We start from the raw sequence: 20,362 nt of genomic DNA, 5'->3' as shown, positions 1-20,362 counted from the left end.
GTGGTGCTGCTCTTTTAATGGTAGAAAATAGTTTGTTTTATAGACTTTATATACTTCTTTTTTCTTTAACATTTACCAAGGACAATGCTTTTGATTCAGAGGTGTGCTGTAATACTGGATATTAATTTCTTGATTAATCAAATTAGAGAAAATAGCCAGAAACCAGCATTGATTTATGTAGTTTTTTCTTTAAGAAATAAAATTAGTTCATACCAGCATCTTTGTGATAATAATGATTAAAATATTGTGTGGTCTATAGAAAGTATATTTTAAGTAAAACAACAACAGCAGCAAAAGAAACCCTACAAAAAAATCACAAAACCAACAAACGAGTATCCTGGAGGTGAAGCAATAAAAATCAGAGATACACTGTAACATGTGCGTGAAAATTTTGGATGTTTGAAATGGCTTTGAAAATGGAAAGCCTCTAACATGCTCAGGGAGTAAGATCTGATAAGTAAAATATTTTTAAACTATTTGACAGTAGTACAGGATATCATAATTTCTTCTCCTGTATTTACCTATTCTTTTTGTTCGGTTGAAACGTTTTATTACTAGGAAATAATGTTGCTTGTCTTAAACAAAAGTTATTGGCTTTTTACATGCTGCTTTATATTAACTGCTACCTCACATTTCATTGCTTCTACCTAAACAGAAAAAGTCTTGTTTATTGTTCTTAGGCACTTAATATCTTACATGCTCAACATTTATGTGCGAAAAGTTCTTTTACAAAACAAATAATTTTATTGGAATAGCTGTGCCCATTTTTACCACTTTTTATTGTACTTGATATCTGTACAGAAACAGCAGAAAGGGGAAAAAACACCAACAAACAAAACAAAAAGCCCAACAAGGTCAAGCCCAGTCTGATGAATGTGATTTTTAATTGCAAAAAGTTCCTGTTAAGAATTTGATGGTGATGCGGCAACAAAGTTTGTTTCAGCTCTGTAGTAAGTTTAGAAAGAAAGAAGTAATTATTCATATTTAGAACTTAATTGCTGCATATTTTGGAAAGGTTGACCAGACAGATAATTATTGATCCTATCAACTTTTTACACAAGTCAACAAATATCCAGTGATGTTTTATTTTTTGTATTTAATTGTGGAGTTCTAATTCCTTTTAACAGCTCCCGAGCTTTAAAGGCACTTCCAGAAGTTGTTAACTCTTGCCTGCTTTGAAAGGAAAGGGGAAACTTTTGGATCCATTAGAATGATTTAGGGTACATAAATACAGATTTGTCTTTGCCCTGTGTGTCTTGTAAAAGTAGGTATTAAAAATAAAACAATACCCAATGCTGAGACTTCCTTTTATGTAAAATTAAAATTTTTGGTTAAGTAAAATTGATTTTGTGCTAGGTTTTGTCATACACTGGTTAAAAGTACATATGACAATAATACATTTCTTGATTCTCTTAGGTACTGTTAATTTCAATGATCTTTCCAAGATAAGTGCTTCTTTCTTGCTCCTTTCCCCTTCCCCACTCCAGCTTTAAAGCAAAACAGGACAGATATTGTTTTATGCTTTGTGAAGGGGATTGGGAATCAGGGAATCTGCTCCCTAGTCTGCAGCTTGCTCTTTGTTTTTAGTAATCCATTTTTTAAACTCCCTTTGCTGTATATATGCTTAGTGTGAAGGAAAAAAACCCTACTAATTAAGCAATACGTTGAGGGTTTTGGAAGAATTAGAAAAAAAAAAGCTTTGCTTACATTATAGCTCAATTTTCCACATAGTCAATTAAGGAGAAAATTATTGGTATTATTTATTTCAGTGTATATTTAGCAAAGTTTATAGGGGGAAACTGAAGATAATGAATTACCACAAACATGTTTAGTGAACAGAATGTCCCAGATTGATTTTGGCTGAATTTCCTGATGTTTGTGTACCTGCATACTTGATTACTGTTCTTTTCTTTCCCTGCATATTTAATTGCTGCCTAATTAATTGCTCAGTTGATTTCCTACATAATTAATTATTCACTAATTAGTCATTGATTCCATGCATAGTTAATTAACTTACTCCTTATTTGATTTTTATACTTAATTGACTATAATTCATTGCTTTATCGCTACACTGCCTAATTAGCAACTGCATAATCAATTATTGTTTGCTTATTCCATACTTGCTTAGTCTGGTGATCAGCAGACCTCTGCTCTCTGACCTCCTTTTCCAGGCATTCTTCCTAAAAGAATTATTTCTTTACTCTGGTTTCCATCTCACCTCTGAGAACAGCTCGTGCATCTTCTGTGTGTCCTCCTGGTGCTTCCTGCACCTTCAGTGACACTCGGTGTGCTCTGCCCCCTGGGCTGTGCCCTCCTGGCTTTGGGTGGCCGTGCTAATCAAACACCTTCAACACCCACGGAGGCTTCTGGGCACTCTCCTTGCTCTTCTGCCCCTCCCCAAGTCCTCACTGGGAGGAGTGAGAGATAAAGTGGTGTGTGAGTACTGATTGCAGCTGTTGAATGAAGAGACAAGAGAGAAAACACTGAGCCTAAACTTCTAGGGAAAACAGCCAGCAGGTCAGGAAGCAGAAACAGTGACAGATAAAACCTCAAAACAGAAATGTCAGCTAAATCGTGGAATTTGAATTGGTTAAATGTTTAGATAAATGTTCATAGGTTTTATTTTGCATTTGCATTTAAAGAGAAAAGTTGTTATCTGCTGGGTCAGTAACAGGCTCCATGCCCTTAAAAAAAAACAAAAAAACAAACCAACAACAAAACAATAATGCTAATTAGGGCAGAACTAGTTCAAAGGAACATTTCAACATACTGCAATCAAAACAGAAATATCTGTGTGCTCAAGACAGCAGAATGCCTGAGAAGGAGCCCAGCTGAGCTCCCAAGAACACGTTGATTGTACCGTACACGTGTGTGTAATAAGAGGATATTTTGAGCAACAGGAGCAGTATTGGAGTTGTTTTTTCAGAGATGTTTTGGAAAGCACAGGTTGCCTGTTAGTTTTGAGCTGTGCTTTTGTTACATTTCTAGGGAAAATACCTGTAAAAGAGACATCTCTGCTGCTCTTAACTTTCAGGACACCTTAAATAAATATTTTTTTTTTAGGGGGGTGAACTATATAATTAGTGTGTCATGAAAGAGATAGAATAAGGTTCAATAGGGGAGTGCTTAGGTTTGTTTTAAAAATAAGTCCCAAAATACAGCTTCCCTGTTCTCTTACCCCATATTCATCCCAAAATTCACAAACTAGCGCTTTATTTCTGTACTTACCCAGTGATCTCTGGTTTGACTTGTACCTCAAAAGTGCTGCTTGTTCCAGTTTGGTTTCAGTGGGTTTATGTCCCTAATTTTCCATAGGGATGTGTAGGGAGAGTAGCAGTTGAAACCAGTCTCTGGACCAGAGCTTCATACATGTAGCTGGAGAACAAATGTGCTGTTAAAGTTGGTTCTTGGTTGTTTTTTTGTTCCATTGGAACCTGAAGGGGATAGGGACCCTTCAAAAATCAACCATTAAACCAAAAGATTGCAGTGTTAGAAAAGAGAAGTCCTCTGAATTTCTCTGGCTAAAATCTCTGGCTTTTTTAAATCTGGGATTATATTAATCCTTCTTTAGTGTTATTTACTTTCTTGACACTTTGCTTTCACATCATACTTCAAGTACCTGTGAATTAAAGAAACATAAAGCTTTGCCTAAAAAGTTTTGTCAAATTTCTGTTTAAAGCATTGATCCGGGGGCATTTTAATGACATTCTTCATTTGCTCCTGCTGCTTTGAAGGTTTTTAGTTTATTTTTGGTTTTGTTTGTTTTTCTTAAATCAACAGGAATTTTTCATGGAACTTGATGAAGATGTCATGTCTTATGTATAATTTTACCATATGTTTGAAAATATATAAAATTATAATGATGCTTCAGGCTGAAAGAGGAAAAAGGTCTTAAATTGTTCTTGCTTTTGTGTCATGTTGAAACATTTCTAAGCTTTTAGCCAGAAGAAAATTTTTGGCCTGTGAGGATCTAGCTAGGAGTTTACCTGTTTTTTAAATTAATTCATTTGGGGATATATTATGGATATGTTTATTTAGTGGTAAAACATTTGTAATTTCACCTCATTGCTGCCTGTTATGTGTCTTAAGTAACTATTTTAGTTACTGTGTTGACTGAACTGAAATCCCAGTAATTCCTGGTAACATAAATAACTTACATTTGAAAACACTAATTCCTTGTTTTTAAACTTGTTTTTTCAGGGATCAATTCCATCTTCATGTGTAAGCTTTGTAACTTATTTTCACCAAGTAAGTCCGAGCTGTTGTCTCATGTCTCAGAGAAACACACAGAAGAAGGCACCAGTGTGGATGACATCATTATTCCTCTGCAGCCTCTAACAGTACCCACAAACACAAGCAAAGATGGAGAAGGTATGTTCAGAAATTGAGGGGAATGTAATTTTCAGTGTTACATATTTTTTTAACCTCTGGTTTGATGACTCTTCATTGTGTATAGAATGGTTTCCATAGTTGGTTTTTACAATAAGCACTGTGCAACTGTCACCCCAAATTTCATTCAGCACAGAATAGGTCTCATGGCAGATATGGATAAACTCAACGTGTCTTAGGCAATGATGGCATTGGTTCATTAATTTTCAGTGGCAACTATAGCAAAGTTTGCTTCCTATGGCTTTAATTTGAGCTCTGTAGTAGCAGTGGGAAGATTGTCTAGCAGCAGTGCACAGCAATCAGGACACATGGATGAAGATGTGTCTTGAGGCTTAGGTGTCCTTTTTGAGTAGTCTAACTTGTTTGTTGTGATTCAGGTAATGTTAATAGTTCTATTCCAAAAAGGAAGTAGCACAATTCATAATTTATAACTCTGTTTTGATAGAGATGCTGGTAAATAAAGCAATCAGAGGTTGAATTAGTTGCACATAAAAGTTTTATTGTGCAGTGGAAGAAGTTACATTCATTCCATTCCATTTTTAACTGATCATAATTTCCATCCTTTGGAATAATAGCAATGGGTTCAAAATAATTCAGACTTTTTATCTTCTTTTATGTCCTTACTGAGTAATGGATGTATATTGCTGGCAAACCTCTTATTTAACACAAATACTAGGATTTTTCAGTCATTATGATTTCTGGATTTTAAAACCTATGTACTTACAAATCAACCGCCCTCTATTATCATACGTTCAAGAATTTTTTTGTTGTTGTTAACATATGTATATGATGTTTCTTTGCTTATTTACCAGCAGCAATTCAGTAGTTATATTAACTTCAATGTAAGAAGATATTTCTAATAATGGTCATTGAGTATTTCACTAGAGCTGCTGCCTCCTCAGGTGGCTGGTGAGGAAAGATATCACCAGAGTATTATTCCATATAATGCCCAAAATTACCAGTATATCAGAAGATGATGAATAAATTTCAAATCAGTTTTCAAAATGTCATTCTGAGTTTATTTTTGTAGCACAGAATGAATTCCTTGGCCATGCAGAATGCATTTTCCTTTCTCAAATCTTTGTTTTCTGTTATCCCTCCACTGCATATGTTTCTGAGCACAGTGAGACTGGTACCTTGTAACATATTCTTATTAATTTTAGTAAAAATTATCTTCTGTAAACATCTCTTTGCATTTTTGTCAGGAGTATCTGCACTTTCTGTATTGCATGTGTTCAGCATGCATTGTACATTTATGAGGGTAGTTCATAATTACCATTATAATCTGAAGCAACAGAAATTAGACATAATTAGCTTTTAAGAAAACAACTTTGTAAATCTTATGTAAAATATAACATTCTTAAGTTGTATATTCATAATTTACCTTTTTCATTATTCTTGGTGAATAGTTTTATTCATCTGATAGGCTTATATGGTGCCACCTTTTTCAGGTTATGTAGCCCAACTCTTTGACATCTGCTGTCAGTAAGAATGTCAAGATAAATTACTTTTCCACATTTTTCATGTTCTAGGTATTCCTTAGCATTTCTCCTTTCCCATCAGACACATTGATTGGAGAAGAGGGTTCTGAAGTCCCATTGAAATATTTTCTGTGTTTTGTTTAAAAAAATGCAGTATTCTACAATTGAACATAGGATTTAGAAAGAGTTCTTCTTTCAAAGCATCAATTATTCCCTCCTGCTATGGAATCTGCAGCAAATAAAACTTAGAAAGTTTGTAGTATACAATTATTTCTCAGTGAAACAGTCTTGGTAGTAATTCAGGATTGTCACTGAAAGGAGAAGTAATTGGTGAATGACAGTCTTAGAAATTACAACTTTTAGTACTTGGTGACTAATAGATGAACATCTTTTTGTCCTTTCAAAGTGTAATTTCTTGTCCAATTATTGGTAAATACTGTAGCTACCCCACAATTGGTACAGAAGAGAAAATGCTGAGTTGCTAATGGAGCTCTTTGTTCTGCCTGAGTAATGAATTAATGATTTTATAAGTACTGGGGACAAGTAAAGTGCTGGGCATATGTGTTTATTACTCTGACGTTATTTTATTTACAGTGCTCTCTGCTGAATTTTGTTTTGTCATAGCACTTTCCCATCATTAAGCCATGATCTATTTAGAGTTGATTTGTTCTAAATATTTTGGCACAATGATGTTAAATTTTTTTTATCAAGTGGGACCAAGGATACCAGGGAGATGTTGCTGTTATAGATCTGTGCACAGGTCCCATTTTGTCCAGCACTGGAATGTGGCATCTTTGTTTTGGGAAATGCCAGGTATTTACTTGGTAGCTGTAGTCACTCATAGTCCAGTTTAGCCTAGGGCTTTTTATAATTCTTCCCAGTGATCTCCATTTCCATCACAGTGCTTGTCAAAACTCAGCTTTCTTTTGCTTCTGCTTAGTCAGACTGCTGAGGATTTGTGGGACAGCATCTATTCATACTGTTATTACCTGATGGAATGTTGTTTGGCTTGGGCTGTATCTGGATTATGGGATGCATGTCTCTGTCTGTTATGAAACCTCAAAGAAAGTTACAGTCTGAGTATCATAATTTCCTCCAGGGAGTGCAGCCATTAAGGTCACTTAGAGCCACAGTGTGTGCATCAGCCTCATCCTTGCTGTTGCAGGTGCTGTGATACAAACACAGAACTCTAATAAAATAAGGCTGGGGGTGAGATTTATATGGGTGCATTTATGTGGCACTGTGTGCAGAAGAGTCTGAATATGTTGTTCTGTTGTAACTGATGAAATGCAAGCTTTTTATACTGACATTTGAGGAAGGATTCATGTTGTATCAGCCTGTTAAAATATGGTCAGAAGGTTTAAATGGCGTTTGCACAAGCGTTTTGTGACCTCTGATAAACTTTTTGTATTAAATAGATTAATTTGGACAAGCTTATGTGAACAATTCCTATGAAGGAACAGTATAAAAATAGACACACAGTTTATTTCATTACTCTCTTTTTAAAGTGTCTTTTTTATGCCTTTGAGTACATAATTATACAGCATAGCACATAATGTCTTCCCTGGATATTGCCATTCCTCATCCAATAGCAGTCAGCATAAAGATTGGTTTCAGTCAGTCTATAATGAGTGCAAAATCCCCAGAAACAGCTGAGTTGTTCTTGAGGGAACAGGATCTTAATTCAAAATATTTTAATGACCAATTTAAAACTTCTGTTTATGACTAAGCATCCTTGAAATAAGTGTTGGGGGGGGTTATTATTTATTTAATATACTACTTTATTTTTAGCAGTTAAATAGGTTCTTTTTTCTAACAAGCAATATTTGATTAACTTGGTTATGTACTGGCAGATGAATGACAATGTTCTGCTATTAAATTAATGTATGCTGTTGATCCTATGTGGTTTGAGCTGGAATTTGTATACTGCAGCGTGAAGAGCTCACAGGGGCAAGCTGGGTAGAGAGACAGCTGGAATTTATGGTTTTGTGCATCATTAAAAAATTAATTCTGACATTGTTAACTCAAAGTAACTTGAGATAAGTTCTGTCTTGGAAAAAGGAAACCAAGGAGCAAGGAAAGAAATTACTGTAATAAACCTTGGAAGTTCTGGTGATGTTTCAGTTGCCCACATGAGCCCTCCTGTTCCTGTGTCATTGCTGCCTGCCTCTTGCCACCAAACCTTTTACATGGTAGAGAGCTGCTGTAATTCTTCTGCTGCTGAACACATTTACAAACATTTCTAATATTTGCACATTCTTTGTTTATTTGCCACACCATTAGTAATCACAGTAATGAGAACTGCAATTTTGTAAGCCATAGCAGAGGGTCTCTCACCAGCCATCTAAAGCAGCACTTTCATATTTCTACTTGCATGCAAGATTTTATTTCAACGTCTGTCTTAATGGGAAAGTGCTATTCTGTTTTTCATTAAATTTTCAGTAAAACAGTCAGGAAGAGGCATCTCTGACCTGGTTTTTCTTAATTTTTTTTTGTTCGATAATCTGATGATTGCATTCTAAAGGAATGAAAATAATATAATACACAGAGAATATGGTGGTTGCATTCTTCCAAGCCTTGGATTTAACTATTTTATAGTAGTCTGACCAGCATCCATATGTGTATCCCTCATGTGGGCCAGTTAGCAAACTGTGGCCTTTTGAGGGGTTAATGTAAAGGTTATTGTTGTTGGGTTTCTTTTAATTGTTTGTTAATTTCTTCAATTTAAATACTGATTGCTGTGATGGATGGCATCATATTCAAAATGACATGAATGGTAACAAAGAGAAGTTTTGAGAGCACTGAAATCACCCCTTTCTTTTTGGCTGAAATTGACAAAACCACTTTTCTTAGAGTAGCATGAAAGTTCAGGACTGATGGAGAGTTGCAAAAAGTTATGGGAAACAGTTGTTTTTTTTTCTATTCATAGTAAGTTTTTTTTTTGGAAGTTTTATTACATTTATTTAAGCAGACAGGTATTCAGTCACTCCTATAAGAAGACAGAATGCTTTCTTTTTTCATCTGATAGTAATTACATAGTTATCTCAAAGCTGTGGTCTCTGAGTGTGGGGTTTTGTTTGCCTGGTATGTTTTAGGGGAATGCTGTCTAGGTTATAAATAACATGGTTATAAATAACCTTCTTCTGTTCTCCTGCATCATCTTCCTTTAAGATTCCTTAAGTAATTTATTTTTCCATATCCTCTAAATCAACCAATTCAATAAGGTCTTTCAGCACCTGAACTTGTAAAATTTTTGTGGCTCGGCTTTTTTTTTAATATTCTCTCTTTTCGTGGTTTTTCAGACTTCTACATTGTCAATCTCAATTTATCAGTACAGCAGTGATGAGGGAAATCTTGAGCAGGAAATATAATTGACATGCATTTCTGTGTACTGCATGTCATAGGTTTCATCAATATTTCTCTACAGAAATATGGAAATTTTAAATTGAATTGTATTTATTAGGAGCTGTGGATGACTTCCAATTTTAATTCAGGAAATATTTTTTGCATGAACTTCTGGAATTAATTTGTTGCCAACAATTTTTTATGCCAGCTTTTGGCTAGAAGGTGCTGACAATCAAGAACCACAAAAAATATTAGGGAATAATTGTTCTCTCTATTAAAAGGACAATGAAATTTTGGTTATCTGATTACATCTCAATAACTGGATAATTTATTTGAAAATTATTGAAATTAAAAGGCTTTTGTAGTGTTGAAACACAGTAGAGCAATTTTGTAGAATACATGTGCTGATACAGTGCTTGGAGTGTAATTAAGTAAAACTGTGGCACTTTGACATCTGCTGATCTCAATAACACAAATGTTATTGCTTTGCAGCTACCAGAAATGCCAGCAAATACCACTGCTTGAAATAAGTTTTTGTGTTGCTAACCTTTTTTAAGCTTTTGGGATGCCTCCCCTCAAACTTCATTTAAGGCACCTATTTTTCAAAGATCAGAGGGATATTAGATAGTTAGCTGTGGAGTTTAATTGTAGTTTACTTTAAACTTAAATTTTCTTTTCTAGAGTTTCTTGTAGCGAAGAGGAAAAGGGGCAGACCAAAAGGGTCCACTAAGAAGTTTTGTGTGGATGAAGATGTGGCAGAAAATAACCCTGTTCCAAGCAAGGAGACTCCAGCTGGGACAGAAGAAGGCCCAGAACCATCTGAAGTCTCACCAAGCAGCCTGGAATGCAGGAAATGCAATCGGAAATTCTCCAACACACGTCAGCTGACTAAACACATCTGCATTATTGTTCTAAATGAAGGAGAAGAAGAAGGAGATGGAGGTAAGAAAACATCCAGCAAAAATATCTGAAGCAGGTTGTGGGACAGTGTGTTCCCACCATGAGACCTGGCTTGGAATCCCCAGTGCTGGCTTTAAATGGAGGGGAGTTGTCTGTTCCTTGTAACACAAAAAAGCAAAATTGAACTTAGACGAGGTATTTAAACTTCTTTCAAAATGGTCAAAATGTTTATTACAGTAATGATTGTCTTACAACTACCTGAAATGCTTGTTCTTCATAGCAACTATTCTGTTTCTCACAAAGTGGACTGTAGTTTTTCAGTGAGAAGTAGTATAGGCCCTGCAGGTGAGTATCACACATGGGTGAGGAAGGATGATCCTGTACAGGTGTTTCTGTCCTGTGTCTTCAGAAACATGAGTTCTGCTCTCTTCTGTTGACAGAGTTTGCTTTTCTGGATGGCTTCTTTCACTGTATAAAAAATAATGTCAAACTCAAACAAAGCTTTATGTGAATGATTGTCTTTGGCATAGGAGAGTCCAATGTTTAAATTTAGCTTTAAGATTGATTTGGATATATTTAACCTCTCAAATTTTTAGCATAGAACAGAGCAGAATGGAGTTATTTTCAGTTGTAAGGGACCTACAATGACCATCTCATCCAACTGCCTGACCAATTCAGGGCTGAGCAGCAGTTGAAGCTGCTGCTAAGGGCATTGTCCATATGGTTTCTTAAACACTTATTGGCTTGGGGCATTGAACCCTAATCTGCTTAAAAAGACAACAGTGAATATTTGTTCAGAATAGAGCAGTTGAAGGGATGTACAGTAATATCTCCTCTACCTGCCTATTTAACTTTTCCCTAAGGTCAATGTCACACACATGCAAAGCAATGGCTTAGTCCAAATTACCTTAACTTTATGTGAGTTTTGAGTTAATGGTAAAATTCAGGTTTTGCCTTTGTTACAGTTGCTCACTATGACATTGTGGATTCTGCTTGTAGACAAAATTTGCCACTGATTTTTTTTTTTTTGCAGTTTTCTGTTATTTTTCCAGTCTGTTGTGATTATACTCAATTAGTATGACAGTTTTACTTTCACATATATGTAGAATTTAACTTCTGTGGCAAAGCTTAATTAAAATGAGCTTAAAATATGTTGATAGAGCTGAGAAACTCTTGCTTTCATAAAGTACCTGGCTCTATTTTACTGTCATCAGTGGTAGAATTTTTCAACTATGCAAAATGACAATTACTGCAGCTGTCTCACCTCTGACATCCCAAGTGTCCATGCCCTCTGCTGTTTGTATGTGCTAGCTCCAGTGTTAACATTTGCATTATTTTAGAAATGTCACCTTTTCTAATGTCCTTTTAAAATAAACTCTCAGGTCAAATTATAAACTCAAATTACCTGTTCTTGACCTGTTAGCTCATTAGAGCTCCTAAATCTTATCTTCTTTGGTTTCTCTATAAAATACGCTGCAAATTTTCCAAACTAAATTGCTCATCCTTTTCCTTCTTCATAAAGAAAATTGCCTCAGTTTTGGGCAGATGAAACATTTTTTGTTTATTCCCTGGTAAAAACAAAATGGTCAAGCAACAAATTGCTTGGGGTCACCAAAACAAAGGGTTCCAGCTTTTTGAAGCTTTCTATCGTGACTGCAAACTGTGAAGCGATTGGGGGCTGGTTTTATCCTGAAAACATAATTCTTCCTTGGAATACATTTGTAAAATTCAGTCTTCAGCTGTCTGCTGATTACTGTTCCATCACAGGAAAACTTCACTTCTGGCTTTAGCATATGAACTGGTTTGAGACAACTTTTCAGTTTCTGAATATGTAGATGAAAGTAGCATGTGCATTATGATTTTCTTCAGAGAAAGTGTGAGTACAGTCAGTAGCTGGAAACACTGTGGAATGGGCAAGAACAGTGTGTTCTCTGCCTAGGGTTCTCTGTAATAGTCTCTATAATATTCACTTTTGCATAGTCACAGAATCACTAAGTTTGAAAAAGACATCCAAGGTCATCGAGTCCAACTGTTAACTCAGCATGGCCATGTTCACCACTAAACCATGTCCCCAAGTGTCACATCCACAGACCTTGTGAACACTCCAGGGATGTTGAGTCCACTGCTTCCTTGCACAGCCTGTTCTGATGGTTGATCACCTTTTCAATAAAGAAACTTTCCTAATATCCAATCTAAACCTCCTCTGGCACAACTTGAAGCCATTTCCTCTCATCCTGTCTCTTGTTACCTGGGAGAAGAGGCAAACTGCACCTGGCTACAGCCTCCTGTCTGGCAGTTGTAGGGAGTGATAAAGTCCCCATGGAACCTCTGCTCCAGGGTGAGCACCCCCAGCTCCCTCAGCTGCTCCTCACCAGACTTGTGCTCCAGACCCTTCCCCAGCTCCATTGCCCTTCTCTGGACCTGCTCCAGCCCCTGAATGTCCTTCTTGCAGTGAAGAGCCCAAAACTGAGCACAGGATTTGAGGTGTGACCTCACCATTACTGAGTACAGGGGGACAGTCCCTGCCCTGGTCCTGCTGGCTACATTAATTTTAATAATGTGTCAAGGTGCCGTTTGCCTTCTTGCCCACCTGGGCACATTTCTGGCTCATGTTCAGCCACTGTTGACCCACAGCTCCAGGTCCCTTTCTGCCAGGCAGTTTTCCAGCCCCTCTGCCCCCAGCCTGGAGCACAGCATGGAGCAATTGTGACCCAAGGGCAGGACCTGGCACTTTGCCTTATGGAACTTCACACAGTTGGCCTCAGTCCATTGATCCAGCCTGTGCAGATCCCTCTGCAGAGCCCTCCTGCTTCATAGCATGGCATGAGGTGGTTTTCTTTGTTGTTCTGCTCTTTTCTTAATGTTTCCTTTATATTATGGTTGATTTTTCTGACTCCTTCTTACCATTAAACTTAGGTTTTCAGGTGAGTATTTAGAAATACAGACAGATCTTTCTTGTACTCTGAGTCAATTTAGAGCCCATCATTTTATTAGTAATTTTTTTTTCTTGAATCCACTGTTGCCAGTTTTCTAGAGCTAGATGGAAGATTTTATTGAAGGTCTTTGAATCTTCCAGAAATATAATACCTGCTTCTGCATGTCAGAGACAGTTCAAAATAGATGGCTAAAATTCACAAGCAGATTTGGCTGCAGGCTCTTCTCACTTAGTGTTTGACATTTTACCTAGTACATAAGGTTGTTTTTTTCTTTTTATCCTTGTATTTTCCTACTTGAAATTACTAATCTGTTTTTTTTTTAATGCTTCTGAGATATTTCTATAGTTTTAAAGTTTATACCACCTTCTCATGCTTTTAATTTCTTGCAAAACTTAGCACTCTGTGGACATCTGGTTAATAGTCAGATGTTTTCACTTTGCACTGTGTCTAGCTGCAATGGAGTTAACTTCTTCATAGCAGCTCATATGATGCAGTGTTTTATATTTTTTACTAAAATAATGTTTTGGCTATTGCTAAAATATGCTAAGCATGAAAATATTAAAAAGATATATATTTAGTTCTTCTGTGTGATATTCTCTACTCAAAGAAATCTAATATATGTTTTGAGCTGGAGCTCAAGTATTCATAGAGGTATCGAAGTAATAAAATGTTTTGCTGTCTTTTATAGGTTGGCAAGAAAAGTGCTGAAATCCCTAACATGACCAGCATTAAAAACAAATAAATCACTAGAAAACTCTAGTTGAAACTAGACTTGAAACTTCATTGAAACTGCACATGTATTGGTCAGAGGAATAGCTGGTGATGGAGGGGGCCTCTGCTGTTCCTTGCTTCTGTAATTAGTGATCTGCACTGATCTCTGAGATCAGTGACTCACTGACAGTTCTCCTGCTCTTTCCAGAGTCACCAGGCCCTGCTGGTTACTGACACCCTCTGTGCCTCTAATTTGATGCTTTAAAGCATAATGATTGCCTTCACCTTGTGGGCCCATTCACTAAGGAAAAAAAAAAAAAAAAAAAAGCTGTATTTTTTTCAAATCTGAAAGAGTTGACCCTGCCTGGACTCCTGGGTGCCCAGGAAGCAGCTCCTCAGCTGGACTGGAAAGGGAAAATACAACAAAAGGCTTGTGGGGAGAGATCACTCACCAGTTACCATCACAGGAAAAACAGACACAACCTGGTGAAATTAGCTTATTACCAATCAAACGAGAGCAGGATAATGAGGAATGAGCCCAAATCTCCATCAGAGAAGCCAAACTGTATCTCCTCTGCTACCAAAACATGGCCACACAAAGCCAATGCAGCACAGTATTAAAAAATGTCTACTGTATTTCCAATTTCCCCTTGTACATGCTTAATAAACATATTTTTATATGTGCCTGAGCAAGTTGCTGTTTTGTAAGCCAGACTGTGTGCACATCTATTTCTGTTTTAAACAAAATTAACAATTCTGACTAATTATTTTGGATCTGGCTGGCAAGGACATTTGATGGCTGGGGAATGGCATTTGGGTGGAAGACAGATTACAGTCCCTTCTCTGGAGTGAACCATTCAATCCTCCTGAAGTGGGAGCCTATATATCTTAAAGATGTCACTTTTGGCCTTAGTTTAAAATGGTTTTGCCATCAGCTGGATTCTAATTTAAATTAATTCTTCCTGCAAGTAGAATGTCATTCTCCGCAGGAGAAACAAATGCCTGTGTTAATTTCAAATGGCCAGTTCACTTTCTTCTTTCCAAGCTGCTTTCCTGCTGCTATAAAATATCACTTCTTAGAGGCTAAAAAATAGTAATTTGAATGAAGAGTAGTTTAAAAACATACCAGTTAAGTCTGTGTAGCTATGCCTGTGAAATGTTGTACATCCAATTACAAATGCTGAGAGCAATCCCTCCAATTAATGACTCCAAGAGAATCCTGGGACAGATGAAGGATGCAGTTTGATGGGACTCAGGAAGCCCTGATGAAGTCAGAGCTGGCAGTAGCTCTGCTGATCAGCAGCCCTGACCATTCCTGGATTGTGTTTGAGGCGCCGGGGAGAGGAGGGCACTCTGTCTGTCTGTCTGTCTGTTGGATCCAGGTGCCAGCTGACAGAGTGCTGAGCTGGCTGCTCAGCAAGGGAGGTGCACAGTGAGACAGTTTGTCTAAACAAACCTGTTCAGGAGCAAGCAAAGGCTTTTGCTGCCTGGGGAAGCTCAGCTTAGCTGTTCAAGTGGCATATACTCCATTTTCTCATAAATCATCCTAAAAGGGTGTTCCTTTATAACCCATGGTTGTTATTATAGAGTAGAACTCTCCTAGTTAAGATGGACAAAGCATTTATTTGACACTCTAATCCATGACCCTAACAGTGAAGGAATTTTTTTCCATGAAGGCAGCTAAATAGTGATGACATGGCCACATATTATAGAAAGGCTGTTTGAGCCCTGTGGTCAAAGTTGAAGCTCTGTTTCATTAAAACATACATTTGTGTGCCTTTCAATCCTTTCCTAAAGCACACCTTCCACTTCAGAGGTTTTTTTTTTTGGTGTACAGAGTTCAGGGACAAAACAGCTGCCATTGAGAATTAAGATGTTTGTTCATTTGGGGATTTGATAGGGAGTGTTGGTTTGAAGGATTTTTAAGTCTCAGGTTACACACAGACCACAAAATAGTTCTGTTTGTAGCAAAAAGTGTTGTAAATATGTACACCCCAGCTCCTTATCAACAAATTGTTTCTGGAAGATGTTTCTTCCTCTCAGACAGGGGTAGATGCCATCAGCAGGCATCAAATTAGTGAATAATTTTTAATATTTAAGTATAAGAACTAGATCATTGTAGAAAGAGAATTTTTTTTTTAAATCAGGTATCATGTGAGGGTGAGAATGTTCTTACAGATCCTCAGCAATAGTAGCAGATGTACGATTAGGAAATGAGTGGAGTTTTCTCACTGCTGTTTCTTACCAATCTCTGTGTGGGCTTTTTTTGTGTTAACTGAGATTGCACAACACTCAGTAGCTTCCTCACACCTTTGCTCCTACTGAATGTAGTCCTCCTGTTAGGGGATGGGTGTTTTCAACTCATATTGAAAAAGCTGAGATATTTTTTGTCATATAGGTACTTGAGATTGAGTTCTTTGTTTGAAGTACTTACCATCTTTGGGTTTTCTAGGAAAATTTTTTTATGGCCATAATTTTTAGTGCTTAGCCTACCTGCACAAATATTCTATGCATATGAAACAACACCATTTTAACAAATAAATATTTTGATACTGCAATTCTGTATGTTGTTTTTAATCTTTTAAAATAGTATTTGTGGTCTGTTTTGAAAGCAGGGAGACAGTCAGCAATGTTTATTGTAATACATCTCTTGAGCTTGGCCCTGGGTTGGACTGCAAGAACTGACAAACTGATCTGCCTGACAGAGGCAAGTCAGGAAAGAAAAACAATGTGAAACATTTGTTGGCTACTGTGGTCCTAGTTGTTCACTGATATGGATCACAAACAAACTCAAATGTGTGGTTCTCCTTTTTTTGGCAGAATTCAAATACTCAAAAGTTCATAGAGTTGCATATTAACATGAAAAGGTAATAAATGGTTTTGTTATTTGTCTTCAGACACTTCATCATTAACCTGATTAATGGTTAGAATCTTTCTAATGGTTAGAAAGGAGAGTTTAGGAGTAAGGTGCTTGGATTCCATTCATGTAGCTGCTAGGAATTACATGATCCTAGCATGTGGTGAAAATTCCATTCCCCTCATCAGGGCTTTCATTCCAATATATGCTTCTGGATTTCTTTTAGCTAAAGCATGTTTTGTCCATAGGCATATAAAATCATTTGGGTTTTTTTTCCTAATGCTTTTCAGTTTTGCTTACCGTCTACTGAACAAAAGCAGAGTAATTAATTAATTAATTAGTTAAGCCAGTATGTGAAGCACCCTCAGGGAAACATTTCAATAAGCAGATTACATTCTCAGGCACATGGTGTGGCTCTTGGGGACAGTCCTGTGCAGGGCCAGGAGTTGGACTCCATGATCCTTGTGGGTCCCTTCCAACTCAGTTTATTCTGTGATTCTGTGTATTCTGATTCTTTATGAGAAAACTTTCTTGTGTTGGTAACCTAGTCCTGCTGAGAAATTTGTGATGATTCATTTTATTCTTGCTAATAAACTAGCAGAGGCTGTTTAATGAAGAAAATGTGAAAATATGTGTTTGTTTCATAGAATCGCTAAGGTTGGAAAAGAGCTGTAAGATAGAGTCCAACTGTTTTCTTCCACCCCTGCTCAGCACACCAAAAGAAACCACTGCACAAGCAGGTTCTGTTTGAAGGGGATTTGTCTTTATCTTCAAATATCCCTTTCAAGTATTGCAGAAAAATATCAGTGTTAGAACTGTGTGCTTTTAGTATAAATGAATAATTTACAACTATATTAAGGAGTTAAATGGGGACATTATAAAACTCTTTATACCTCTAAAGCAGCAATATTTTCCAAAATCATAGAAGCCCACAGAGAAGAACCTAGTTGAGAAGAAGCATAGATCAAGGAATTTTTTGTAATGAAATTGGAAAAATCATTAGTAGGTGTTGAAAAGCTGGGGGCTCCCTGGACAGAGGAGCTGGAAGCTGGGCACAGCCATGGCTGGCTGTGTTTGAATTCAGTTTGCTTTTTCATTGTTCCTCATTCTGGAGACTCTAAATACTAATTTCAGGCATAGAGTTTGGTATTAAATCACTGCCAGTTGCCAGCGTACAGATTTCTGTCTTAGGATTCCTGAGAAAGCTAAACTTCTTCTGCACAACTTGTTTCCTTCTGGTTCTGTGTCTAGCAAAGAAATTATGGTTTATACAAGTTATGTGATCAGCTTTACCCATGCTGCTTCAGCTTCTGCTTGTGACCCTGATTTCTGTAAGGAACAGCCAGGACACTTTAAACCTTTGTTCCATTAGAGTCAGGCCACAGAGAGAGTCTTTGTTTCAATCTCAGCTGAGTATTTACAAAATATTACTGGAATTAAAACAGCTGCTTCCATGTTGCATATCTTTTCACTCCTTCTGCTGTTTGCATGACAGAAACAAGTCTGGACACACTACAGCTTTGTGGTTGTTGTTTTTTTATTTATATTTTGTTTTCCTATCTCATTATGGCAGATACAGCATATAGAGCAATGGAATTTCTCACTCTGGAGATTGAATCAACTGATGTAGATTGAGAGAGGAAAAAAAAAGAAAAAAATCACTGGGTTTATTTATCATTTTCTTCCACTAGTTTCTTCTTTCCTTGTTCATTGCCTTTGGAACATTTGCATAATGCCTTAATTTGCCAACTTTGTTTTTTTCTTGTCTGCATCTTCTACCACTTCATCTAATATAAGAAATTTCATTTGTATATGCTTAAGAGTTCTCTGTTTTTTCATCTATTCTGCTAATTATTTATCTATAAAGACACTGTTGGGTTTTTTTAACTTTTATTTTTATTATTTAAAATTTCAGTAAAGGAATTAATCATTTGCTTTAAAAAAGAAATCAGCTGATTACTGGCTATTCATTGTTATCTCCAAAGAATGTTTTGTATACAACTGTTGTGTGGCTTTCTAGTTAACAGGTTGAAAACTTGTCCTATTTAAGAGGTTGAAGACATTCTGAACAGCAGCAGGGAATGATTTGGAAGTTCAGGCCTTCAAAATGAGTAGTTACATGTCAAGAGTTAGGTTGAACCAAAGAATTATTTTGAACCCTAATTATTCTTGAATCAACACTAAAAAGAAAATTATGTTTCTGGCTGTTGATTTACAATAACAAGAGCAAAAGAAAGTCTAATCCAAAGAGATTGTCAAAAGACTTTCCCTTAAATAAGATGGATAATGAAGCCAGTACTAGAAAAAAGAATCCTAAGATTGTCAGAACAATTAAATGTGGGAAAATATAAAAATAAATTGTTCATTAATTGCAAAATCATGAGAACTTCAGTGAAGTTTATAGCATTTTCACAGAAATCCACAATAATGTGAATGAATTTAGACACACGTTTCTGAGTGTTCATTTTTAATTTTGATTTTTTTTTCTCTTATTTTCTTTGTTTGTAAAAGTATCATACTAGTTTTATTAAATAGAGTGGAAAAAAGTTCTCCTTTAGGGATCATGCAGCACATCTTGTTTTGATAACATCCTTCTTTCTACTGGAGCCTAAATTGTCTCCCCATTTGTTCTTGCAGTGTTAGTAACTGTGTTACCTGCATTGCTTTTGTACATAGTTACCTTCTTTTTGATGTTTGCTCTTTAGGTAATGATTCTGACGTTGACCTTGACAGGAAGGAAGATGAGCGAGAAAAAACTCCCAAGAGGCCCAGAGCTCAGAAAACAGAGAAAACAGCATCAACTAAGGAGACTGAGCAGGTTTCAGGAGCTAAAAATCCTATTATAAGTGTGGTTTTGACAGCCCATGAAACTATTCCAGGTAATCAAAATCACCAATTATATAATTTTTTTTTTAATTATGCTGACACTCTATGAAACACTCACTGGTCTAAGACAAAATTGTTTAGAATATTTAGTGTATGAAAAATATTTAGCATTATTTGTTTATCTTGATAATGTCCACCTCTGGCAGCTAAATAATTGTAGAACTTCAGTCACATTTCTATGTAGGTACAATAAATGCTGGACCTGGCTGTAGTTAACCTCAGTTACTGAATTAACATCAGTTATGTTTAGTCTCTCAATAGTTTTAAAGAAAATGCTAAAACACTGACCAGAGAACAGAAAAGTGCATATATATTTGAAAATCAAGTTCTGTATAATGATTAAAGGATTCAAACAATTTAGTTAAACCTAGATTTGCATTTGACTGTTTATATAAACCATTAACTGGTTACAAACCATTAACCATTCTGACTGACTGTCAGAATCCCTTTTTTTATAGTTTTGTGTATTATTTTCAGCTTTGCAGTTTTGTTCTCCTTTTTGTTATTGCTGACATTTCTGAGCATTTGTTTTGCTTATAACTATCAGAAGAACTTTAAGGTCTTCATTTTGTTGTTGTGGGTGGGAAGCTAGCAGGATTCTCTGTGTTGTTAATATCCTTTGATATTGAGATATGTGATATGCTGATTCAGGGACTCATGGAGGTTTAAGTAAATTAACAACTTTAGGTGTTAATTTATGGATATAGACAAACCTCCCTTCCTCAAGGCTTTTGGAAAGAGCCATAACTGGAAATTCCCCTTTCCTGGTGTAAATTTTATGCACTTTATAAGAGTTTTTATCTTAGACCTTTGCATTTCTAGACTAGAACTAGAAGAATTTACAAGAGGGGAAGGAA

General features: G+C 36.3%; 1 protein-coding gene across 7 annotated transcripts in view; it reads left to right on the top strand.

Annotated features, from left to right (window-relative positions):
• The window catches only part of ZFAT (zinc finger and AT-hook domain containing), a 77,171-nt gene that overhangs the window by 5,788 nt on the left and 51,021 nt on the right, over positions 1 to 20,362 (top strand). For 6 of the 7 annotated variants that reach the window (XM_064397905.1, XM_064397887.1, XM_064397938.1 and 3 more), the window contains exons 2-4: positions 4,201 to 4,371; positions 9,897 to 10,157; positions 19,325 to 19,498. In XM_064397905.1, coding sequence (XP_064253975.1) covers positions 4,201 to 4,371; positions 9,897 to 10,157; positions 19,325 to 19,498 — 606 coding nt within the window. Of the gene's footprint in view, positions 1 to 2,387; positions 2,518 to 4,200; positions 4,372 to 9,896; positions 10,158 to 19,324; positions 19,499 to 20,362 lie in introns of those variants that run through there. The other variant, XM_064397911.1, reaches the window with a different exon arrangement.

This window comes from Passer domesticus, chromosome 1 (assembly GCF_036417665.1).
Source record: "Passer domesticus isolate bPasDom1 chromosome 1, bPasDom1.hap1, whole genome shotgun sequence".
In the NCBI taxonomy this organism is placed as follows: Eukaryota; Metazoa; Chordata; class Aves; order Passeriformes; family Passeridae; genus Passer; species Passer domesticus.
Note: the sequence above shows the minus strand (reverse complement) of the source record. Positions and strands in the feature narration are given on the sequence as shown.